Raw genomic sequence first — 26,290 nt, 5'->3', positions numbered from 1 at the left:
TCGTGAGTCTCATGAAGTATTCTTTACGGTCACACAGTTCGTTTCAAGCGTTCGCGACAACTGCGTGCAAGTATAAAGAGAGATTCTGTAGCGCTATTTATTTTGGTGTAAATTATTAATAATTAAACATGCAGTGCGATGGGTATTTTCTTTCAGCCTATAATAATATGGCAAACCTCTCCTTAATAATAAGACGGTTTGCGCGGCAATTCGTTGTGGAGTAGAACTATATAGAACGGTCTCTCTTTAGATAGTTATCACCGTTCGCACAAATTATTTTGCATAAAATAAATGCCTGGTATATATATTTTCTTGAAGAACTAACGTATGACTTTTAATCATCATACGTGGTATCCAGAGAGGAGTCAATCGAAAATAACCGGATGAATGAACGTATACATGATCGAATGATTCAAAGTTTACAAGCCGCAGAAAGCAAAATCTTAGTCGGCTTTGCAAACTTTAATTTATAACGAACTGAAGAGGGACCAGCCAAGTCCCGAAAGGTTTTCGGCTTTATCCTCTATTGCCACACATGTCTTTAACCATCAAGGGCAATTATACTGGTTTGAATGTTAGTACTCGGGAGCGCCTGTTCTCTTCCGGGCGGATATATATATATATATATATATATATATATATATATATATATATATATATATATATATATCAGGGATGGGCAAAATACATGCAAATATGTATCGAAATACAAATACAAAATACTTCGTCAAATATGTATTTAATTACAAATCTAATTACATTTCCAAAAAAGCATTTAAGTACAAGATACAAATACAACCAAATGCATTTGGTTTCCTGCAAATACTTTTCCAAATACGTTCCTCAAAATTTGCGTCAGTGACTTCAGGGCACCTGCAACGGGTTTCTAATGGTGAATTCCGCTCGCAGATCTCGAGCGCTCCAAAAGCGCTCCAAAAGCGCTCCATTTGGAGCGCGCATATTCCGCTCGCAGATCTGGCTCAAGTTGGTCATCTTCCGCTCGTAGATCTCTGGCAGCGCCCGCTCCACGGAGATCCCCAAACTCCGCCGAACTTGCACTGCGGGGTTTCACAGATCTCTCCGCAAGTTGACAGAGCGGCCCACGTGATTTCCGTCTAAATCGGCGGTGCGCATGCGCGGCGAGGTTGGAGAGATCGGCGGGCCGGTCGGGTCGTGGAGTTGGAACTGTGCGGGTGCGTCGGTTGTTTACTCTGGATTCTGACGGCTCGAACGCTTCTACTTCGCGTAGATCAGGGATAAGAAGCCGGGAATGTGGAGCGTGGCAAATCGTAAGCGCTGACATCTGTGAATGCGAGAGGAAGAACGAGAAAAAGAACGACAGAAAAGCCGGAGGAAGATGCAAGGTTAGGCCTATTCATTCTGCAGCCAGTGATTGTTTACCTTTTTGCACTGCATTCCGTCGGCGTTTTCTCGTGAAATAAAACAAGAAGTGGTTAGGCAATGACCGCGCAAGTGATGGTTTGTTACCTCTGAGTTTATTAAAGTCGTACTACAAATCTGAACTCCACCGCTGGCAATCGCTGTCCGTGCCCCGCCGCTTCGAGGCGGCCGAAAGGTATGTGACGGTGCCGAACGCGGACTTCTTCGTTATTTGTGACATGGGCGCCGTGGTACGTACAATTTCGCCCGGCCTGTGTCGCGTGTTACTTCTGCAGCTAAGCAGTGACAGTCGTCACTGGTCGTTGGAAAGATCAGCCGGCTGAGGCGTTGGGGGGACTGGTCAAGTTCGAGCAGCGGCCATTTTCTACGGCGGAGGGAGAAGGGGTGTGGGGACAGGTCGCTCCAAAAATGCAAGTTTATCTTCCCCTCGTCGATTCGGAGCGGGTCCCACGGAGCGGAATTTTGCCTCACTCGCGGATTTTGGAAGGCGCTCCAGACCTACGAGTGGAATTCACCATAAGTATCTCATTTTAATTTTGCATCGCACACTCGGGAGTTAGTGTGCGAGGCTTTAATAACGTAATAGAAATATAATCACAAAAAAGTGAAAGCCGCTTAGAACTCCCTGTAACGCCGAATTAGAGCGCAGCTCTTGAGGAGGAGGAGGGAAGGGCACTGGGGGGGTTAAACTAACCAGGGGGGGGGTCACGTGACCTTGGGGGGTCACGTGACCTTGGGGGTCACGTGACCCCCAATGCCGATGATGTCATCACTGACGTTACTGATGACGTCATCAGTGACGATGACGATGCGGGTACCGATGACGTCATTAGTGACGTCACTGATGACTTCACCGGTGATGATGACGATGACGATGCGAATGTCGGTGACGCCATCAGTGACGTCGCTGATGACGTCATCAGTGATGATGACGATGACGATGCGGATGCCGGTGATGACATCAGTGACGTCACTGATGACGTCATCAGTGATGATGACGATGACGATGGGGATGTCGGTAACGTCATCAGTGATGATGACGATGACGATGCGGATGCCGGTGACGTCATCAGTGATGATGACGATGTGGATGCCGGTGACGTCATCAGTGATGATGACGATGACGATGTGGATGCCGGTGACGTCATCAGTGATGATGACGTCATCAGTGACGATGACGATGTGGATGCCGGTGACGTCATCAGTGACGATGACGTCATCGGGTGGTCACGCGACATCGGCGAGGGTCACGTGACCTCGGGGGGTCACGTGACCTCGAGGAGGGGGTCACGTGACCTCAGGGGAGTCACGTGACTTTGGGGGGTCACGTGACCTCGGAAGGGTCACGTGCACCCCCCCGAGGTCACGTGACCCCGGTGGGGAGCTCGCGCGCTGCATTATGGGACATTTCCCATGATGCACCACGCGGTTACGCCGACGGCGACGGCGACGCCGCTCAAGCCGGAAACGGGCCCCTAAGAGCTGCGCTCTAAAAAAATGTAATCAGCTTGGACGTAATAGGTGAAAAAAGTACAGAGCTTCAAGCAGCTTTTTTGTCGATTACATTTTGGTATAGACCAACAAAGAACCGAGACGACCAAGACGCGCAGCACTAGCTAGAGAATTTTTATTGTTGCAACTTGCACCAGTTACGAAAATCTGGACGACCCGCAAATTTTGAATGTTCCAGGCAAAAATATGGATGGAAATCAGGCTGGAAAGCATCACAAGTTGTCACAGGCACTTATTTAGCCAGTCTGCCTGTGAACGTCGATTTCGTCATTGCCCTGGACTAGCACCGCAATCACAAAGTCGCTAAACGCTTGTGCTTGGTTGAGAGACACTGCATTGGGTGCAGAACGTAGCTTTCTTCCTGCTCTGGGCAGTGCCTTTAAAATAAAGCCGGAGGAGAAAAAGAAAAAAAGCCCCATGGCCAAATAAAGGATGGAGATTATATCTCCATCCTTTATTTGTTTAGTTTGTTTGTTTGTTTAGTGACGTCACCAATCCCTACATGTTTAGGAATTGGTTGGTTGCCATATTTTAATTATTGTATTCCCCAACCAGAGAGATTTCTCTCAAATGTTTAGTTTCAAGATTATATCTTACAACCACATACATAAAAACAAGAATTGTCGTGACAATAAATTTGAGGGATGTATTTTCGCCCACAAAATTGTATTTAATTACAATTGTATTTGAAATACCCACGTTTAAGTATTTAAATACGCATGTCAAATACATTACCCAATTTGTAATTAAATACAAATGCAAAATACACAAAGTATTTGAAACACGTTTTTCAAATACTTGTATTTGAAATAGTGCCCATCCCTGATATATATATATATATATATATATATATATATATACATACATACAGGGCAGAAGGAGAAAATAGATGGTGCTGTATACAAGGGTGTTTTTTTTAAATTAAGAAATTTGTTTAAAAAACGCCGTTAAAATCACACTTATGCGGATTGATCAGGTCAGTTATACGGCCAGGGGGACACAGTATAGGGGGCTAATCGTATCGTATCGATCGGTGGTCAATTAACTAAAACTCGTTAATTAACTTTTTATTTAATAGAAATAGACATGTTGTTCAATTAGAAACTTGCTCAGCGTCATCGAAAACCACTAAATCAACTTTTTTGGAAGGATATAACGCAGGGGCAGCAAATTACGGTGTTCCTGAAAAACGCTCAATTTGGACGCGTTTCTAGGTTTCGATTTCTTATCAGAGCGCATCTCTGCGCGCGCGGTCCTGCTCCCCAGTGACAGAGACGCGCAACACACGTCCACCCTACTTCCCTCCATGCTACGAGGGAGGCTTAGCGCCGCGACCACCGGGGGCAGGACCACGGGCGCAAAGATGAACTCTGATAAGAAAGCGAAGTCTAGAAACGCGTCCAATTTGAGCGCTTTTTAAAACGCCGTAATATGCTGCCCCTGCTCTATGTCCTTCTAAAAATATTTGATTTAGCGGTTTTCGATAACGCACTGTAAGTTTCTAATAGACTACTTTCATAAATTTCTGCGAGCAACACTGCGAGTGTTGCACTTTGGGAACTAGTTGGCCAGGGAGGGGAGCGGCATGGTTTTGGTTTCGATCGACACGTCGAGAAGAGATCATACAGAGAGCATGAATTATAAACATCCATTATCTCATCTTTCGTGGTCCCGAGCGCATCGTTTGGGGCTTCTAAACTAACCTAAATGGCCAGATTTCGAAGCTTCAGCCCAAGCCCGAACCTTACGTAAAGCTTGTCTTGACAGATGCTGGTTTATTTTGTACTTGAGCCTTACTGTTAGCGCTTCGAGCTACGTGGACGAGCCAGTGCTGGGACTCTCGACGTTGCGAAACTCGGAGATCTTGCTTGCGTACGAGTCAACACGCTGTAACAATCAATAAGTTTCGGGAACACCGAGATCGCAACTTTACATTAGTGCTGCTGGTCAGCAAGTTTGTTACTGTTTTTATTAGTCCGCTGTCGAAATTACCTTTTTTTTTTTCAATTACCATCTCTTAATACGTCCTAGTACGCGAGGTAAAACTGGGAGACGCCGTTGAAAATCTGAAATCGAGCACTTCTTACCCTTTATAGCTGTACTGATCCGCAGCACTACACGAAATGAAGTCCCTACACGCTTGGATTCGACTAATTCAACATCGCATGAACTTATCCTGCAATCCTATAGGCACATTACACATACAAACCGTTTTGAAGGAAGTAATAGTCACGCACTTGCGTGTCGTATGTCGCACAGTTCGGCGAACAGCAGGTACTATCGGAGAAAAATGAAATGCGAACAGAGGAGCGCGTGGCCCGCAGTACAGGCTGCGCCGCCTGGAAGTGAACCTAGGGGCGAGGGTGCGTGGCCTACTTCGATGTGTTCATGCCCCTCGATTGGCGCTCCCCCAGCTTCGGCAGTGCGCCTCTCAGTGCGCTGAAAGCTGTCACCGCTATCTTTGCCTGCTCGGCGAGTGCGGCGTGCTTCTTTGCACCGCACGCGCTGAGCCAGCAAAGATAGCGGTGATAGCTTTCAGCGCACTGAGAGGCGCACTGCTGAAGCTTGGGGAGCGCAGAGGGAGGGGCGTGAACACGTCGGAGTAGGCCACGCACCCTCGCCCCTAGGCGCGTGGCCCACGTCGGAGCGGGCCACGCGCTCCTCTGTTCGCATTTCATTTTTCCCCGATAGTACACGACGCGTGAACCCCGATGCGGTGGGCCAAGTGAACTAAAGAATTCCAAACGCATTTGGCGGTTGCTAATGGCCATAATATTTGTTATATGTTTGCTTTCTTCCTGACTGAGTATGCCGAGATAGTTTCAGAACCACTGTTCACACACAGATCTCGGGCATCGGCGAAGGCTCGTCCAGAAAGGCTTCGCCAAGAGTATGGAACGCTTGTTAGGACTACGTCGTAGCTAGCCGATCTCGGCGCATGCGATAACTTAATCTCCAATCAGCATAAAAGTTTAGTGGGAGATATATGATGACACGAGGAGGACTTCATAGTACATTTTGTGCAGTAGTGAGTGCGAATTTATTGCGTTATCTTGAAAGTTCAGGCGTCAATGTCGGGCTCAACTGTGGGTATCCTGTGAGGATGCGGCTTGATTTTTGCTCTGTGAGGTAGCACGAAGCTGACGTTTGGCAAACAAAATATGTGTAGGGCTCAAAGTGACCAAACTTCAATTGTGTTTCACTGGTACTAGACAGGATTATTGAAAGTAAGCTGAAAGATCTAATCGTGAGGTGAGGAGACTCAAGTCATAATACGTTTGCATACGCAGGCACAATATCCGGCATGTCGGATATTGTGCCTGCGTATGCGATCGGATATCGATCGAGAATGATTAGAGTATTACACATTCGCGGGAAGTCGGACAATTGAAAACGCAAGCAGCGCATTCGGTCACGGCGTGATAGCATGAATTGAAGCTCCTCAATCGGAACCGAAACTGAGTGGTACCGTACTTCCCAGAGTGCAGTACGTGGTATTTCGCCGCGAAGGGGCGCTTTGAGTTTCGGAAGAGGTCTGTTGGAACCATATGTATATTTTCATTAATTAAAAAGTTCATTAACGAATTTTAATGAATTAGCCTAGTGATCGTTACGATTAGCATCCTATACTCTGTCCCCCTGGCCGTATAACTCTCCTGCTCAAACCGCATAAGTGTAACTGTCCCGGCTTTTTTAAAACAAGTCTGTAAAGTGAAAACAAAACATATATATATATATATATCGTGAACGAAGAGGGGAGAAGGTGAATATTGAATTTATTCCATTAAAGTTAGGGAAAGAGAAAGAGAACTGGCGAAAAATTGGGCCAGGAGCGGGGATTGCACCCGCAGCCTTCACCTGTCTGGGGCGACTCCTTAACCGATTAGACCATTAAGATGGCAATTTGGGCCAGTTCGTTCATGATCGAAGATAGGCGCCGGAAAAAAAAGGAAGAGAAGAGACGTAAACAAAAGGAAGAGAAGAGACGTAAACACATTAATTCAATGAATGTTAGTTGCGAGTGCGCCAGTGTTTACGTTTCTTCTCGTTCTTGTTTTTTCGTCGCCTATCTTCGATTAGACCATCCCGGCCACTGGTTTCGGCGGACTCGATTCCTGACCAGCTCTCTGTGTACTGTTAGTTTCAAATTCACTTAACTGGGTAGAGGGCAGTCGTTGCTGATTTAAGGGCCGCGCTAGTTCCGAATTGCGGCAGTGACGCGGCACGTCATCTCGGCTTGCAAATGTCGGAAAGGGCCCGTCTTCCAAGATATCTCGGGAACCACTCCTCCCCATAGGGATAGGCTGCACCGTTTATATAATGGGAATGAGTGAGGATTGACAAGTGCAGCCATAATAATATCGTGAACGAAGAGGGGAGAAGGTGATTATTGAATTTATTGCATTAAATTTAGACAAAAGGAAAGATAGCTGGCGAAAAATTGGGCCAGGAGGGGGATTGAACTCGCAACCTTCGCCTGTCCAGGGCGATGCCTTAACCGGTTAGACCATCCCGCCACTGGATTCGGCGGACTCAATTCCTGATCAGCTGAGATGACGTGCCACGTCACTGCCGCAATTCGGAGGTAGCGCGGACCTTAACTCAGCAACGGCTGTCGTCTACCCAGTTAAGCAAATTTGAAACTAACAGTTCACAGAGAGCTGGTCAGGCATTAAGCCCGCCGAAACCAGTGGCCGGGATGGTCTGCGGATTCTGTTCCTGCGCTCGCACGAGACGGTCGCAGAATGAGTAGCTCCGATGGAGCGGCGATAGCGGCCCTTGCCGGCTGTGGTTCTTTTGTCAATAGCGCGGCTGCGGCGGATTAGTACAAAGTGGTGTTACCATCGATCCCAACCGTGATGGCGGTCATGAACTCTGTTCTGCTGCACGGCGATTTGAAGGGGCGTGCCAACCGAATCGAGGACTTCAGGACCGAGCTGAAAAGGTGTGGCGTTTTGAACGAGATTCTTTCATTCGGTGCATTCCAAACGAACCATGTGTGGATGGCAACGCTAAAAACACCGGAGGCGAAGAAACGCCTCGTCGAGGCCAAGGAGCTAAGGTCAAGAACTTGCGGTGCAGCGTCATCGATCCGAGCTGCTCCGAGGTACGCCTCCGTGTCCATTGGGCGCCCTTCCATGTACCAGACGATAGGGTACGAAAAATGTTGGAACCCTTCGGCAAGGTCGTCGAGGCGAGCCGAAATAAGTGGCGAGTCGAAGGATTCGAAGGAATCGAGTCGACCACGCGAATTGTCCGCATGACGCTTAGGAGCGGCGTCACGCGAGACGGGATGCCCCACCAGCTTCGCTTCCAGAGCTTCAAAGCACTCATTGTAATTCCAGGAAGCGCGCCGGTCTGCTTGCGCTGTAAACTGAGCGGGCACATCAGGCGCGACTGCCACACGCCGAAGTGCTCAGAGTGCTTCCGTTACGGGCCTGAAATAGAAGAATGCGTGAAGACCTACGCAGGCGCGACCACCGCAGCACCGGCAGTGAGAGTGGTCTCACCGCACATCATGGATGCGGATGAGGCGGAGTCTGCAGTAAGTGGATTGGCGCTCAAGGCACTCTCCGGGTCCGATGGCAAGACAACGGTCCTCGGCGCCAAGGGTGGAAACGAGTCGGCGGCCGTGAACGCAGTTGCGGACGGCGCGTAACCATCTTGAGCGGTGACGACTCCCGACCAGGGTGTAAGATAGACAGGTGGGGAAACGGCCCATAGATACCTACCGCAGCGCCGTGACCCGATTGTGTACTCGTCTGCTTGCGGGTGGCTTGCGGGTACCCCCGATTTGCGAGAAATATCTCCGTCAGTTTAGCCGGTCGCCACCGGTCGCCCACCCGGAGTGAGAGTTCGCGGTGCTCCACATAGATGGCGCCACACAAAAAGAGAAAACCGAGGGGGACACAATTTGGTCGCTCATTTGGCTCCCGTTTCACCACCTGTCTATCTTACACCCTGCTCCCGACCCAACCGTTGTCCACTCCCCGCCAAGCGAGGAAGCTTCGTCCAAGGATCCCATCGACATGTATGAAACTGGCGAGTCCATCAAGCGCGGCCTCGACGACCCCGACCCCTCTATGGGGGGTGCGGTTCCTGAGCCTACCCAGGGGAAGGAAAGAAACAAAAAGGTGCGGTTCCTGCCCCTTCACCCCACGCCTTCCGACGTTCGTACCCGGCACGACTCGAAGTAAGGTGGTCGTTGCCTGGTCTCGAGTACTTATGCGCGGTCGCAAGGCAAGTGACTCCTTTTAACACGGCATGATTTGTACCATTCTGATGTTAGCCTGAGACTGAGGCAGGAAAAGAGGAAGTTTCAAAGTAGAAGAAAAAGGAACAGTCGAGGATACGTCTCTAACACAGCTAAAGACAAGTTTATTCGGTCACCCTCTTATATACACTCCACAATCTTCACCACAGAACCTTCGCGACCTCCAAAGCCAAAAGATAACAAAGAACTCGTCTCTTTCCACCACAATAATCAAACGACCTTGACAATCCTACAAAGCCCCCTCACCAACACAACCTATCTCCTCTCTCCTGGAAGACGATCGACCTTCGCGTACATAGCTCACCCTCCTCCTCTCCTCCCCGGCTTTTTTTTTGGCTTTGGAGGTCGCGAAGGTTCTGTGGTGAAGATTGTGGAGTGTATATAAGAGGGTGACCGAATAAACTTGTCTTTAGCTGTGTTAGAGACGTATCCTCGACTGTTCCTTTTTCTTCTACTTTGAAACTTCCTCTTTTCCTGCCTCAGTCTCAGGCTAACATCAGAATGGTTAATTTCCACCAGCTCGCCTGCGCACTCACTACAATATCAATGATTTGTACATTCCCACCAGCACTGAAAGTAGCCTCGCTAAATGTTTGAGGTTTCAGTGGGCGGAAAAAACAATACCAAGTACAGCGTTTGCTGAGTAACAAGAAACCCGATTTTTTAGTTGTGCAAGAAACTAAGATGTCTGAAGAGGAACATGTAGCTAGCGCGCTAAGACCTTTCCTTCTTACGTAGGAAGTTTGTGTTACCCACGCTGTCGGGGTTTTAGCAGGCTGCTTTTTGTTTATTAGGAAGTCATTGCCCTTGCCGGAATAAGCTGTGACCACCGATATGTACGGACGTTTAGTTTTATGTGATTTCTTATTTTCAGCAGTTCAAAGGCCGGCTTATTTGCATATATTCCCCCAGTACGGTGAAAAACCGGGTTTCCTTCTTACGTCGTTTCCTGGATTGTGATAGGACAATCGTACTGCTTGGCGATTTCAACTATGTTGTTAGAGCAATAGATAGGACGCCATGCAGACAACGAAGTGATAGGAGCGAGACATAGCTAGGCAAATTAATTGAAGATTTTGATCTGATAGACGCCGGAACCGTGAAGAATGAAACGTGCGAGATTCGGTTTACGCATTTTCAGGCGTCATCACACGCGCGCTTAGATAGGATTTACGTTTCAATCTCCGTGGCAACTACACTAAAAAATTATCGTGTCGCTCCAGTTTTTTTTTTTTTTTTTTTACTATTGTTTTATTTTAACGTCGATTGGCGAAAAAGCGCCATTGAAGGCGAAGTTTGGCAGGAGGCTGTGGAAGCTGAACTTAAAGCTGCTTGCTGACAGAATATTTCTGAGCGCGGTGGAGGAAGGTTTTTGATCGCATTTTAAAAGCGCGGATGGCGATATTTTTGAGGAGTGGGAGACTTTTAAGCAGAAGGTTGAGACGCTGGCGATCGAAAGGTCGTCTGCTTTAGCATACCAGGCACGCCATGCCGAACGCAACTTAAATGCTGATTTACAAGCGCCGACAAGAACGGAGTGTCAGTCGCCCGGGGTGGTTACTAAAGATTTAGAAAGTGTTAGGGAGCGGCTGGAAGACCTGAATGAGGAGCGCTATCGCTGAGCCGTTGCCGCGCTCGATCGCAAAAGTACTTACCTGATGGGTGAGCAGCCAACGAAGCGGGCGTTAGCAGACAAAAAGAAATACACTCTCCGAAACGAAATAGGGGAGATCGAGTATCAAGGTGTAACCAGTACGAACCCAAGTTTTATCCAGAGAGCATTTGTGGCGCATTGCGGTTCTTCGAAAGCCAAAAACCCGGAAGGAGGAATCCCGTGTGTGGGGAACTTTCAGAGTCCTTACTGCAACTAACGGAAGAAGAGCAGGAAAGTCTTGATCAGCCAATCACCATTCAGGAGATCGAGAAGGCCATAGATGAGATGCCAAACTCATAGGCTCCCGGTCCTGATGGGTTATGTGCTGAATTTTGTAAGACGTTTAAAAGCGTAGTCTCTATAGCGTTTTGTTTCAAGTTGTTTCAGCAGCGTACGAACCGAAATAACTGCCTCTGTCATATGCGCGTACCTTAACTGTTTAGCTCCCTAAAAGCGACGACATCGGAAACTTTTGTCAAGTCACTGGGTACCGCCCTATAACACTCTGCAACGCAGATTACAAAGTTTTTGCTAAAACCTTAGCGCGTCGACTCCAGAGTGTTGCTTGTCAGCTTATCGAAGTTCATCAAACCTATGGCATACAGGGTAGATCGACATTGACAAACGCTCATGTTGCTCGTAGCGTTCTCGAGGCATGGGATATGGTAGAACGCGACAAGTTGCTATGCTCCAAATCGACCTAGAAAAAGCTTTTGATCGCGTAAAGCTCGATGTTCTCTTTGATGTCTTACACCTTATAAATGTGGGCAAGTCATTTTGGAAAGAGCCAAAATGGGCCTATAAAAACTGCACCACGAGGCTTATTGTGAATAAGGAACTGACAGAGCTGATCCACGTGAGGACGTCCGTGCGACCGGGATGGCCTATGTCGCCTTTACTGTTTAATGTGTACTTAGAGTTGTTTTGTTTAAGTGTTATTAATAGTAAACAATGTCAGCAATTCGGACTGGAAAATCCTGAGATGAAAGTCATGAGCTATGCGGACGACATTGCAGTGTTTTGCTGCGACAAGCGAAGTGTTAGCGCCGCAGTTTTATTGGCAAAATCTTTTGCGAGGCGACGGGTGCAGCAATAAACTGGAGTAAGTTCCGCGGGTTTTGGCGCGGTGCGGTGGCCACAACGCCTTCAGTTATTGAAAGAGTCTGTTGGACTTGGGGCTGCGTGCCCTGCACATACCTCGGAGTGTCCCTACAATGTTACAGAGTGAACAAAACCTATTAGTCGGAAGTCGCCACCGACTTGGGCAGGCGCGCCTCCGGCTGGAGGCAGCGTGATCTGTCCATCTTTGCCAAAGCGACTGTTTGTAATGTCTTTTCTAATCTCAAAGCTTTGGTATATTTTGCAAGTCATACATTGTGCGCGCATCAATGTGCAGAAATTTCACCGCGTTTTTGCTGTGTTCATTTGGAGAACGAGCTGGGAGCGTATGAGACGTGACAACCTCTTCCACAGGGTACGGAACGGGGGTCTCGGACTCTCTCACTTGTTCGTTAAGCAACTCGTTTCTCGGTTTATTTTTCTACGAGATCAAGAGCACTCCTTCATCCGCACGTTCATCCAAACCAATTTGTCCCCTCACTCGCCGTCATTCCTTGTGTCGTCACATGGTGGGGAGGCGAAGAGGCTCTTCGGATACCAGAAAGAGGTTGTTGCGCAGTTTATTTTTTATCTGCCCGATTTTCTTTAGACTACCTGTCTGTTGTGAGCTCCAGGGGAGCCGAGGGATATAAAAGTGATTACTGCGACGGGACTGTGTGGTTTATGGTTGCCATACAGTGACCGTCGGACATGCTGTGAGACGCACTCGTGTCTTAGTAGCGGAGGCGGACAGTGAGTCGGGCATCGGTGGTGCTTTTACTACCGGCTGGTTTTTCCTGGGCCGTTCCACTGGCTGTGCAGATTGGTGGTTTCCTTTATTTCCCATTAATTTCCAGTGGGCATTTCCAAGAAATTTCCACTTGATCCAAGGATCCAGTTCATTTTACTTTAAATTGGCTTTAAGTCTGCGGTGCGAAAGCGGGAGCGGACTGGAGACACAACATTTTTCTTATTTCTTTAAGTTTCAACATAGCAAATGTCTGTTGTGAGCAAGAAAACGCTAGCACGTGACTTGGTCATGAGTTTGTTCCCGACACCATTTTATAGAGCTGTCATTTGTCTCGGTGGCCACGATGTGCTAAAGCGGGTCAAGGGAATGTGTTTCGCTCCCTCCGTTAAATCTTTCTTTTTTTAAACTGCACACCAACACTTTGCCCGTTAAGGCATGCCTCATGGAAAACGGAATTTATGTTTTATGGTCGGTTGACTGTCTTGTATGTAAAAAACCAGAAACCATCAAACACGTTTTTATTTTTTGCTGGGATGCACTTTTTTATGGGACGTCCTCCAACGCACATTGAAGAAACAGTTGTGCATTAGCCCATCCGGCATTCGCTTCTTTAATGTAACGAATGACAATGGCGTTCCTTTTTATTTGATTATGTTGCTTGGGTTGCGTAGCATATGGAGGTCACGCATGGCGGTCCGCCATGCCGACCCCAACGCTAAAAAGTGAGACATTACTTTTTCAGCCTCATTACTCGAGTGGAAAAGGTTCTTTCAAACCGCGAGCCGAAGCCCGACTGGCTAGGCATTTATGAGCCTCTCCTTAAGATTAGAGGTTTTTAATGTGCTCTACAAAAAGTGTTGTAGACCATTTTTAAACGTTTTGACTGTTTATGTTTTGCCTCTGCAATAAAGAAAAAAAATGTAGCCGGGATGGTCTAATCGGTTAAGGCATCGCCCCGGACAGGCGTAGGTTGCATGTTCAAACCTCGCTCCTGGCCCAATTTTTCGCCAGCTCTCTTTCCCTTTCCCTAACTTTAATGCAATAAATTCAATAATCTCCTTCTCCCCTCTCCGTTCACGATATTATTACGGCTGCATATATATATATATATATATATATATATATATATATATATATATATATATATATATCTTGTTAAGATGTTGGAAAACGATGATTTAATGCTGGATGAGATTTACAATGCGGTTTGTAAATCGGCGGTTGGGCTCAGCACGCCCAAAATCCTCGAGCCCTCTCGTTCGCCTTTTGCTGCACGAGCCCATCGTCCTCTTCTTTTCCTAACAGTAGCCCCCCGGTGGATGGAGACGCCGGTCCTCCGGCGGCTGTTAACGGAGGGTGGTGGTGGTGTTTAGGTGTCCGGGCGGCGATAGGGGCGGATTCTGGCGACGTGGACAATGTCCGATGCGCGGGATCGGCGATCGCGAGGTGGCGATACAGGGGCAACCTCGTAGTTGGTAGCGGAAAGTTGACGGGTGATACGAAAAGGGCCGATAAACTTGCTTTGAAGCTTTTCGCATTTCCCGAGGGCACGTGAAGGAGACCAGATAAGAACCTCGTCTCCGATGTTGTAGGTCGCTGGGCGGTGGGATGCATTGTAGCGCAGCTCTTGCTGCTGCTGGGATTGGGACGTGTGGATACGAGCGAGCTGGCGGGCATCTTCGGCGTGGGAGACGATATGGGCCGGATAGGAGCCCTGGGCCCGTTCGTCCACGTAGGGCAGAACCGTGTCCAGTGTCGTGAAAGGTTCTCTGGCGTAAAGAAGATGGTATGGTGAGAAACCAGTTGTTGATTGGCAAGCCGTATTGTACGCATATGTAATGTAGGGAACAACGGCGTCCCACGTAGTTTGATTTTCGGTGACATACATCGAAATCATATCAGATAAAGTATGATTGAAGCGCTCGGTTAGGCCATTCGTTTGCGGATGGTAGGCGGTTGTGACGGTGTGAATGGTGGAAGCCAGCCGCAAAACTTCTTGAAGAAGTTTTGAAACGAAGGGTGTTCCTCTATCGCTTATGATGTATTGAGGCGCTCCGTGACGCAACAAAATAGTTTGTAAGAAGACGGCAACTTCCTCGGCGGTCGCAGACGGGACGCATTTTGTCTCGACGTAGCGGGTCAGGTGGTCAATGACGACAATTATCCACCTGTTGTTTGATGTGGACAGGGGAAAAGGGCCCAGGAAGTCGATTTCAATCCGCTGAAAGGGTCGTTGCGGTTGGGGAATCGGCCGCAGTAGACCTGATGGCGAAGTTGGACCCGATGGCCAACAAAGGGAGTGGTGATCCGTAAGAATTGTAAAGTGAGTCCCATAAAGGTAAGGACGGAATTTAGTAATTGCCCACACAACAGCCAAGCATTCCCGTTCGGTAGTAGTATAATTTCGTTCGTATTTTGTCAAAGTTCTACTGGCATAGGCAATGACACGTTCGGCACCAGATACGGTTTGAGCTAAGACTGCACCGATACCATGTCCGCTGGCATCCGTTCGGATCTCAGTAGGCGCGCCTTGAACGAAGTGATCAAGGATGGGGACTGAGGTCAGTACAGCTTTTAAGTTTTGAAAGGCCGTACTCTGAATAGAAGTCCATTGAAATGATACGTTATTTCGGAGGAGGCTGTTTAAAGGCTCGGCTATGTGAGCAAAACCGGGGATAAATTTGCGAAAATAAGTGCAAAGTCCAAGAAACGTACGTACGTCTTTTCTGTGTTTTGGGACTGGAAATTCTGTTACGGCCTGGACTTTATCTGGGTCAGGACGCAGACCATCAGCACTGACAAGGTGTCCTAAAATTTTGATCTGGCGGGCTCCGAACACGCACTTCTTTGAATTCAGTTGCAAAGTGGCTGTTTGAAAGCAGTCGAGGACTTGACGTAGACGGTGTAAATGTTGGTCAAACGTCGATGAAAAGACGACAACGTCGTCCAGATAGCAGAGACATATGGTCCACGTTAGTCCCCGCAGAAGGGTATCCATCATCCTTTCGAAAGTTGCCGGGGCGTTACATAGGCCGAACGGCATCACGTTGAACTGGTACAAGCCATTGGGTGTAATGAATGCTGTCTTAGGCTTGTCAGTGTCGGCGACAGGTATTTGCCAATAGCCGGATCGGAGATCCATGGAGGAAAAGAAGGAAGACCCTTGGAGGGTATCTAATGTGTCGTCAATACGAGGTAGTGGGTAAACGTCTTTTTTAGTAACGCTGTTCAAGCAGCGGTAATCCACACAAAAACGCCAAGAGCCGTCCTTTTTCTTAACGAGTACAACCGGAGAAGACCAAGGGCTTGAAGAGGGCTCTATTACATTCTTGTGGAGCATATCAGTAACATGATTGGCAATTGCGTTTCGTTCGGCGGCGGAAACACGGTATGGGCGGCTCCGAAGTGGTGATGCGTTACCAGTGTCGATGGTATGATGAAGCACTGTAGTCTGGGCTAGTGGACTACTATTGAAATCGAACAGCGCCTCGTATGTAAGTAGGAGTCTTGTTAGGGCGTCTCGTTCGCAGGTTGTTAGACTTGGGTCAGTCATCTGAGTAATGCGGGTTGAGATGTCACTTTTTGTGTTCAGGAGGACAGGTTCGGCCTCGGAAACGTCAGAGAGAGTGGCTAGGGTGTCCTGAAAATGTCGTCGTAGCGTGGCTAGGCGTGTACCTTGACAAAGAATTTGTGGCTGGGCGGAAACATTTGTTGCGAAGAGGCCGATGCTTCCGCTTCCCGCGGGGACAATAGAGTAGGGAATGATGACAGGGTTTTTTTCGGCAGTGGTTTGCATCGGCTCGACGAGACCGTACGGCGCTTCGAAGGGCTGTGAAGGCTTGAGAGTGACAGCGACAGCAGACAGTGGAGGTATTAGATAGTCATCATCTGCGTGGAGGGATATAGGAGCGTCGTCATGGGAGTCTTCACATCCGGCCGAAGAGTTGAGGTGAATTTCTCGTTTAGAACAATCAATGAAGCCGTCCGTAGATGACAGGAAGTCCCAACCCAAAATTATATCCATGAGACAATTGCTGAGCACGGTAAAAACAACTGTGTAGAAGCCGCCGCCCAGTGCAAATGAGAGGGTTGAGCAACCAATAGGTTGCACAAGGTCGCCGTTTCCCATACGTAAGAAGGTTCCTGAAGGGGGAGTGAGCACTTTGTGCAAGCGACGGCGAAGTTTATCCGACAGACATGATTTTCCGGCCCCAGTATCGACCAGGGCAGTAAACAGCTGATTTCCAATTGTAACAGTGACTGTAGTGGGTCCGAGAGAGGGAGGCTTTGGAATGGTTCGGGGTTGCCAACCTGACCTCCAGTGTCAAGACAGGCTGCCTTCTTTAGTTTGACGGTTGGCTGGCGGCGGGGCCATTGTTAAGTGGAGAGACGGAACGGGGGCGTCGAGGATACGGCGATGGTGAGCGGCCACGGCGGGTGTCATACGCAGAGTAGGAGCCCACGGACCGGCGATTGTCGAAAGAGGGGCGGTCCTCGGCGTTGGCGGCGGGGCGACGGTTGTTTGAGAAACGGTTGTAACTGCTATCATCGATGCGGCGGGGACAATAACGGGCTATGTGTCCTGGTATATTGCAATAAAAACAAACCGGGCGGTCATCGGGTGTTCTCCAGGCATCCGTCCTTCGGAGTGGTCCGTTTCTCTGTGGACGGTATGAAGTTGTGTCCGGTGGCGTGCTTGAGTAGCAGCGAGTAGTGTCTGGCTGCATAGAGAAAATCGGAGTAGGGGTGTGCGGTGCCGGCGTGTAGACGGATGGAGTCGGGGGGATTGGATGGAGTGCAGCACGGAGTTCGTCTTGCACAGATTTTCGAGTATGCTGGAGCTCGGCGTTAAGAGATGGGCCATCAGCAGGCGAGTGAAGAGACCGGAAGAATTCACGGAGCTCATCGCGAATAATGTCTCGAATGAGTCCCGGAAGATCAGCAGTCGTACAGGCATTCATTAATGATACCTCAGGAAGCCGTTGAAATAGCGTCGTAGATATGCGACCACTCCGAAGTTCTTCGTATTTTCGGCATTCTTTGATGAGGGTTTGGACTGTTGGTGGCGACTTAGGAGCAACGATGGAGAATAGCTCTTGTGACAAACCTTTAAATATGTGACGTATTTTGTCGTGTTCGGTCATGGCAGGATCAGCACGGCTGCAGAGGCGAATGACGTCTTCGATGTATCCAGTTGAAGATTCGGAGACCGCTTGGTAGCGGCGAGCAAGCTTGTCTTGTGCTCGCTGGCGGCGGCTCTCAAGCTTTTCAAAAACCTCTGAAAACGCTGCTTTGAAGCCATCCCACGAGAGGAAGTCTGCTTCGTGGTTGTCGTACCACTCATAAGCGGTATCCGTCAAAAAGAAAACGACGTTGGCGAGCTTTAGGGTATCATCCCAACGGTTGTTGTCGCTGACGCGATCATAAGTCTTCAACCAGTCGTGCACATCTGCGTCATGTGCGCCTGAGAAGTTGGGGGGGTCTCGTTGGCGTGTTTTGATTGGTCGATTGATAGTGCTGGCGTTTCCTGTTTCGTCAGGCATGGGGCGAGAGGTAGAGCGTCCACTGCGCAATTCCATGGCAGCAGACGGGGTTGTGAGGTAGGAGAAAGCTTGCTTACCTCCACCACTTGTTAAGATGTTGGAAAACGATGATTTAATGCTGGATGAGATTTACAATGCGGTTTGTAAATCGGCGGTTGGGCTCAGCACGCCCAAAATCCTCGAGCCCTCTCGTTCGCCTTTTGCTGCACGAGCCCGTCGTCCTCTTCTTTTCCTAACAATATATATATATATAGTTTCTAATTGGAACTATATGGCTAATTGCACTAATTAAAATGGTAATTAACAAATTTTACTATATATATATATATATATTTAACAGGGTGTTTTTGATTATTATTTTAGATTTGTTTAAGAAAAGCCGTGAAAGCTACGCTTATGCGGTTTGTGCGGGCGAGTTATACGGCCAGGGGAACACAGTACAGGGAGATAGTCGCAACTATCAGACGGATGATTAAGTAAAATTTGTTCATTTCATTTTTTAATGTGTGCAAATAGCCATATAGTTCCAATTAGAAACTTGCTGAACATCATCGAAAGCCACTAAATCAACTCGTTTTAGAAGAATATAACGCCGGGGCAGCATTTTACGACGTTCTGTAGAACAACCCGCCATTCGGACGCGTTTCTACCTCCTCGCCTCCCTCGTAGAAGGGAGTGAAGCAGGGCGCACGTGTGTTGCGCGTCCCAGCCACTGGGGAGCAGGACCGCGGGCGCGTATATGCGCTCCCCGATAAGAAGCCGAAATCTAAAAACGCGTCCGAACGTAATGTTTTTACAGAATGCCGTAAAATGCTGCCCCGGCATTATATCCTTATAAAAACAGTTGATTTAGTGGTTTTCGATAATGCTCAGCAAGTTTCTTATTGGAGTTGTATGTCTATTTACACTAATTCAAAAGATAGGAAATTTTACATAATTAGCCGCCTGAGAGTAGCGATTATCTCCCTATACTATGTCACCCTGGCCGTATAACCCACCTGCACAAACCGCATAAGTGTAGCTTTCACGACTTTTTTAACAAATCTGAAAGAATAAAAAAAAAAAAACACCCTGTATATATATATATTGTGACGGGTGTAAGAAGGGAGAGGAGACGACACGCCGGGGACTAGCGGGGAACAGCGTGGGGCAAAAGACACGCTTAAATAAAAGTGTTACAAATGGTGCCAGAAGTGAAATCTTCAGTCAAGACACCTTCTGCCGGCACGCTTGGACCTTCCTCGGCAGCCTGAGGATGAGCTCCGGCGAATCGGAGAAGCCATCGTGCCCCGGCCGGCTTCCGACACCATCGACCCTAACATTCAAAATGAGACTTCATCGGCCATTGAAGCCCTGCCGGACGCCCACCTTCAATGGACCGTGCAGGAGCTCAGGGACAGAGACGAGGCCATTCTGAAGGTTCTATCAAAGTTATTCGAACGAATATTGGGGGTCGCACTTTTTGATGGCCTGCGAGCGCTGGTCCATCCAGGACCTTCACAAGCAAGTCCAAATGATCTTCCGCCGACATCAGTGACGACATATGTCGCGCCGACTATAACCCTATCTACGCCACGCCTTAATCTGCGGCCATCGCAATTTGACAGCACAGGCGCATACTTCGTGTAACACATTTTGAGATTCTTGTTAAAGCCAATCTCTGGACTGAAGAGCAGCAGGCACACGTACTTGCAGTCTACTTCTGTGGTCCAGCATTGTAAGTACTCCACCACATGCGGCCACAGTCTCATGGGTTATGCACCTTGCTGGTCCAGACGTTAGAAAAACTTTCGGCGATGGGCCTTAACCTCACCTTCACCATACTAAACTACGTCATCGACGACAAGCATCCGGTGAGACGTTGTCCAATCTCGCTGACGACATCGCGCTTCTTGTACACTTGTCGTTTCTCGGGTCTTCCGAAGACACCGTGGATGCTATTGCATCTACAGAAATCCAAGATGCGATGCGTCCTTTCCACCCCCACGTATTTCAGGCCGCTCACACGTATGCACTAGAAGTGGAGGCCGCTCGCAAGTCGGCAGCCACCCTCCCGATGATGACTTGCTCGAGTTCGCAACGAGATGGCCACAGCACAACAGACTTTTTGTTGCAGGTGAAGATGCTCAACCAACATTTTCTCTATGCAAGGAAGCTACACCTGCTACCTTCCTAGGCTCGTGTTCGCCTTACGTGTTACACAGTAATACGTAAGGCGAACCGTGTCCTAAACTTTATAAAAAGGAATTTTAAAATCGCTCCTGAGGATATTAAAGCTTTGCTATACACTACTACCGTCAGGCCTATCTTAGAGTACGCGTGTTCAGTGTGGGACCCTTATTTCGTCAACTTGTCCTCAAAAATTGAACGCGTACAAAAAAGAGCTTCGCGCTTTGTTGCGAATATCTACACCGTTCGGTCAAGCGTCACCAAACTTAAAGACCAACTTGGCTGGCACTTGCATGCTTTACGACGAAAATGTTTGCGATTAAAACTTTTTAGAAGTATTTTCCTAAAAAACACACTCATTAACAAGAATAATTATCTTCATAGTCCTGATTACATTTACTCAAGGATAGATCATTCGCTCAAAATAAAGGAAATTAGATGTAGAACAGAACTTTTTAAACATTCTTTTTTTCCAAAGAGCATTCATGAGTGGAATGCCCTTCCTGAACTTGTGGTGACAGAAACCTCAGATGCCAGCTTTTCTTCTTTCCTATTGGACCTATAAGACTCCCTCAGTGTGCAATACCGTGTATTGTGTTTATTAGTTATACTTGTATTATGTTTTTTTAGGTTATTACTTTGTAATGTGCTTGCTGATTGTATTCCTTTTTCTTGTAGCAGATCTTCGATTTTTGTTTCTCTGTTTGCATTTTTAGTGTATTGGTGCTCTCGATCACTATGTTTTACTTGCGCTTAACAAGTGTGATGCAACCATCTTTTACGTATTTAAACTCCCCTACTGTAATGCCCCCTGGGCGATGTAGGTACTGTATAAAAAAATATAAAAAATAATAAATAAAAATTATGTTGACATCGGCGGTCATCTTATTCCGTTATACGAGACTATTGCTTCTCGTCTTCAAGAGGATGACGCAGTCCTAAGCAACTTGCAATCTCTTTTTTTTGACGGCATTTAGCATTAGCGTCAAAAATCTGACCGCACCCCACATCATAATTGGTGATGGTGCGCCCGTTCGACAGCCACTTCGCAGGCTGCCGCTGGCTATGTGCTCGCACGTAAATGACCTTGTTCAAGAAATGTTCACTCAAGGTGCCATTGAGCCAGCCTATGGGCCGTGGTTTTCGCCAATTATTCTGGTGAAAAAAAGGATGCAATGGTCCGATTTTTCGTAGATTACAGAAAGCTGAATGACGCCACAAGGAAAAATGCCTTTCCGCTACCACGGACAGATTTCCGTAGCGGCACTCGAAGCACGGTCCTAGCGGTGATTCGCGTTCGAAAATGTATACACACTGCATGTGACCTCGGCTTAAATCAGAGCCTACCAGAGCTGGCTTCTCATGCCAATAAAGAAAAGTTTAACCAATTCATGTTTATGCCGTCTCGCCTTGACGTAGGAACACACATCATAGAACACAGATCACCTACGAACGTCTCGCCGTCAACTACGTACACACACATAGAACACACGTAACGTTGGCACACATCGCAAAGCATAAGTGGAAAGTTTTTCATTTCCAATGAAAAGCTAAAGGCCGATGGGACCCCCTCCCCCTTCCCCCCCCCCCCCCCCCCCGAAAAAAAAAAAGCCGCATTACCAAGTTATAAATCCCATTTCGTGAATAATTATTCGAAATGAATCATTCTGCCTTGCAAAATGGTAATGAGAATCAAACTCTAACTACCGAGCAGCAGAATAATTATGAGTATGCTTGTAATTTAGCTTTGTCGGTTTGTTAGTTTTGATCGCAAACATTCTTCTATGCATATTACTCCGTCCTAGTACTAAAGAACAATTACAATTGTTCTGCTTGTGATGTTACTGAAGGGGTATTAACATGCGAGGCCCCAACTTACTCCTTCGTGTCGCGAATGTCGAAGTTGAAGGAAGCGAAGACAGTCAGAGTATTGCAGACAGAAAAACAAAAAAGGCCAGAAAAAAGCTTTGTTTAAACAAAACAAAAAAATAACAGGAGCCTTGGTGAGTGCTGGTCTGGCTCACCACTAACAAAAACGAAAAGAAGAGACCTCCCTCATTGCACTCCTCATCACCCTCCAGTAATGTTGGGACAACACCCATGTAGAGAGCTACCGTGGAGCAAGGCTGGTGCTTGATAGGTAACCTGGTGGCAATGCGACTCTTGAGTCCATGGTTGTCAGGTCGCTGAAGCTTCGCTTTCTCGGTCGTGTGTGGTGGCTCCTTCAAACTTTGCCGCCTGTTGCCGCCATAGAACGACACACGACGACAACACGTAGATGTTCTATTGTCTTGCATGTTCGGGTTTTCTTTTTTATTTAGAATTACGTCTTTATTCGCGCTTGGAAGGGTGTACAAAGTTGGGAGGTCGATGTCACAAAAACTTAGTCACAGAAGAGACGTCACACAGATAACCCCGGAGCTGTCCCTTACCAAGCGCCGCCTGCTGCCAAAAATTGCGCAGTGCGCACGCGCGTCGTTTGTTATCTGCTGACTTGCTCGTTTGCTCGCTTCAACGCGACGCACTCGTGTCTGATTTTAACGTCAATAGAAGCCGTTCCCACAGACGTCATTCCACAATCTTCACCCATCGCTCTGAACCAGTCTGAACAGCGGCAGAGCTCGCGTGCTCTGCGGCACGGGCGATTCACACGACTCTCCCCCGCAAATGGGCGAACCGTAAAAAAAAAATATTAATAAATAATATTAAAAATTGCACGCAATTTTGCGTATGCGCCTCGGAGATGGCGGCGCGGGGGGCTGCACAGTTGCTTGTGTCGGACTCCAAACCACCGGCATTCGCTTCTTGCGCACCCGACATCGTCACGCGGCAGGAGCCCGTGGACGTTTCTTCTGCTGTGGCCGTAGTTTTACGGAAATCTATGCAGCATGGTAAACCTATGAACCGACCACATTGTTTTCCTTAAAAGATATTTTTTTTTTTAATCTAGCTGCCGTGGGTATTCCTCAAAACCGCCTTTGAGCGTCAAAAAAGGCTCCTGTCAGTTGTGCGAATGAGCGGACAAGTTTTCTTTTTTCATCAGTTCCTTGCTCCTATTTCTGCTTTCTTTTTGCTTCCGATGCCAAAATTGTAATGTTCCCGCGAGCTCCTTTTCTGCCTTCGTTCATGTTTTAGGTCAAGAACTCATTAACAGCCTTAACAATCGTCGTCGCCGAGGGAGACTTTTACTACGTATTTACTGCCGTCTGTAGGCTTCTTTATTTTTATATTGCTATATTTTTCACCTAGTATCGAGTCGTTTCTTCAGCTGCCTCGTAAGTTTGCCAAGTGTTTGCAGTTATTTCATCTCGTTGTTCTGACTCATGGGTGACACCTTTCGATACTTGCAAGCACCCGCCACGGCACAGGTATGAGGTGAATGAGACGTAGGTCATGGAGGCGAGTGTACTTCCTTTCCCGTGCAGCTCCCAAAAAAAGGGAGGGCTTTCACGCTCCCGCAAAATTTTAGGTGGTGCTCGGGCCCCCGAGCCACTCCCTAGTCGATGCTTATACCGCAATGTATAAGAAATGTCACTCGAAGCTTATGAATTACCACGCCACTTTGTTGCACTTTTCCAGTAATGGGTGCAAAGTATTGCGAAATGCATAAGTTTTTATGTTTCCTACGGCTTATTGATCTCCGATTATATGTGTTGAAGCACTTTACCTTTCCATCGTCGTTGTAGACGCATGAAAGTTATTTTTTATACATTATAAATAAGGTTTTGTGTTTTAGAAATATACAGATGAACCCAGAAATTTAACCCCAGACATGGTTTTCTCGAAAATAAAAGAAACATAATAAAAAATTAATAATTGTTGTGTAATAATAAATAAATCACACTTCACAAAAACAATCTTAATCTAAAACTTTTTTTTGCGTTCACCTGAATACTTTTTATTCACTCTGAAGCCAATTTTCCGCTAGGCTGTTTTTATATCTGAGAAACGCACTACCCTGATATTGGTATCGGATGTTTCCTGAAGTATTCTGGTCGCGCTCATGCCTACCTTGGAGGTTGGGAAATCTCGCAGCTGTGTCCTGTTTTCTTCACAATAATTCCAGAAAACGCCATTTTGTTTTTGCGGACGCAAGAAAGAAACCCTAATAACACAAAATTGGCAGGTAATATAACCACCTTTGAGATAAGCAACAACAATGACCATAACAAATAAAAAGAGAAAAAACTTGAAATCCCAAACAACGAAACTCGAGCTATCAAGCTCATAGCAACTTTTGGTCGAATAATGCTGCAATGACAAATTTACGCGTCAGTTAGTAGCTACACTTCATTTTGAATATGGTTTTGTAGAGTTTTTTTTTTTTTTTTCATTACTGTCATCAAGCAAATTCTGGTGGAACAAACCTTAGACTTACATGGCTTCCTTGCTTTGTAGGACGTTACTCTCTGTAACTTGTAGTCGTAAATGTCGGCGAACTCAACACCAAGGGACACAGCCATAATTTTTGCCCTTTTCTTCTGTGCGTCAAAGTACTCTTCCACCCAGGCTGGCTGATTCGCGAAAAACTCTTGGTACTCGTATTTAAGAATGTAACTATGTCCAAGGTAAGGAATAGAGCTAGACGACCACCACCCTGAAAAGAGGAGACAAAAAGGCACGCAAGAAGTTAATGTTTGAAAGCTCGGCATAAAAGGTTGCGTACCCTACTGGTTCGCGTGGGTTATAACCCACGCGAAGCAGTTGAGCAGGACGTGACATTGATCCCTGGTCGCAATTTAGTATTGCCGGCTACCGGTATATGGTAAGTTGGCGCCACATGGAAGCACATTCGATAACGAGAAAACAGTTATTGAAGTGAAAAATTACAGAATTAAACATAATGAAATTCAGGACGGTTACAAATTTCTGTAATGCGAAATTTGAGTGCAGCTCTTGAGTAGGAGGAGGGGAGGGTACAGAAAGGAGGGAATGCCCCTCCTTCTCCTCTTCCTCCACTCCCCTCCCCATTTCCTCCTCCTCTCTCTCATCCTCTCCCCTCCTCCTCCTTTCGTCCTCCTACTCTGCGCTCCTTCTTCTCCCCCTTTCCACCCTCCTCCGTACACTCCCCTCCCCTCCTTCTCCTCTGTATCCGCCCCTCCTCCTCCGCATCCTCCCCTCCTCCCATAGATTCCTTCGTAAATGTAGCTGGAAAATAGACGACACGTGACTTCAACACCATTTCAGTTTCCCGCTAAATTTAGCGGGGAAACTGAATAGGTGTTGAAGTATGTGACGTCACTTTTATCGCTAAATTGAGCAGGGAAACTGAATGCTTGATGTTGCACTATGGGGCGTGAAAGACTTACAAACCAGTTCAGTTTCTTCGCTAAATTTAGCGGGGAATTGAACTGGTGTATAAGACTGTGACGTCCCATAATGCAGCACGCGCGGTTACGCCGACGGCGACACCGCTATACGTGAAAACAGGCGCCTAAGAGCTGCGCTCTAAAATTGAGTCAACCGCTCTAGCGAAGTTTGTCGTAATTATCAAACTCAAACATATGGCGAGATTTCATATTCACCACAATAATAGACAGAGTATTATTTGGCCGAATATATTAAAAACAAAATGCATCGCGTCCACGGTGTCATCACCAAGATGACGCGTCTATTCCACCTCGTGTTTATTGCACAGATGCTGCTTCTGCCGCTGCACCAGATCTTCCCCGTTACCCAGCAGAACCAGGCAGCTCGTCAGCACGGTGGCTTCGTAGCCCCAGCCGATAAGGCGGAAACGCCGAGTGCGGTTGATTTGTAGAGTTTATGTATATCTCTGAAAATTAATCAGAACTCCGGACTACCCACAGCCGGCTTCGACAGGAACAGCAGCTACACCAGCGCCACTCTTCAGACTAAAAAAAAACTGGCCTGAATCTGCCTTGCAC

At 47.4% G+C, this 26,290-nt stretch overlaps 1 protein-coding gene across 1 annotated transcript in view; it reads right to left on the bottom strand.

The window, feature by feature from the left end:
* LOC115323066 overlaps positions 1-26,290 on the bottom strand; it is a 116,375-nt gene that overhangs the window by 61,758 nt on the left and 28,327 nt on the right. The window contains exon 2 of the mRNA XM_040211139.1: positions 24,781-24,999. Within this exon, the coding sequence (XP_040067073.1) occupies positions 24,781-24,999 (219 nt within the window). The remainder of the gene's footprint in view (positions 1-24,780; positions 25,000-26,290) is intronic.

Source organism: Ixodes scapularis, unplaced genomic scaffold (assembly GCF_016920785.2).
Source record: "Ixodes scapularis isolate PalLabHiFi unplaced genomic scaffold, ASM1692078v2 PGA_scaffold0__279_contigs__length_252992795, whole genome shotgun sequence".
Lineage (NCBI taxonomy): Eukaryota > Metazoa > Arthropoda > Arachnida > Ixodida > Ixodidae > Ixodes > Ixodes scapularis.
This window is presented reverse-complemented; position numbering and strand designations above follow the sequence as displayed.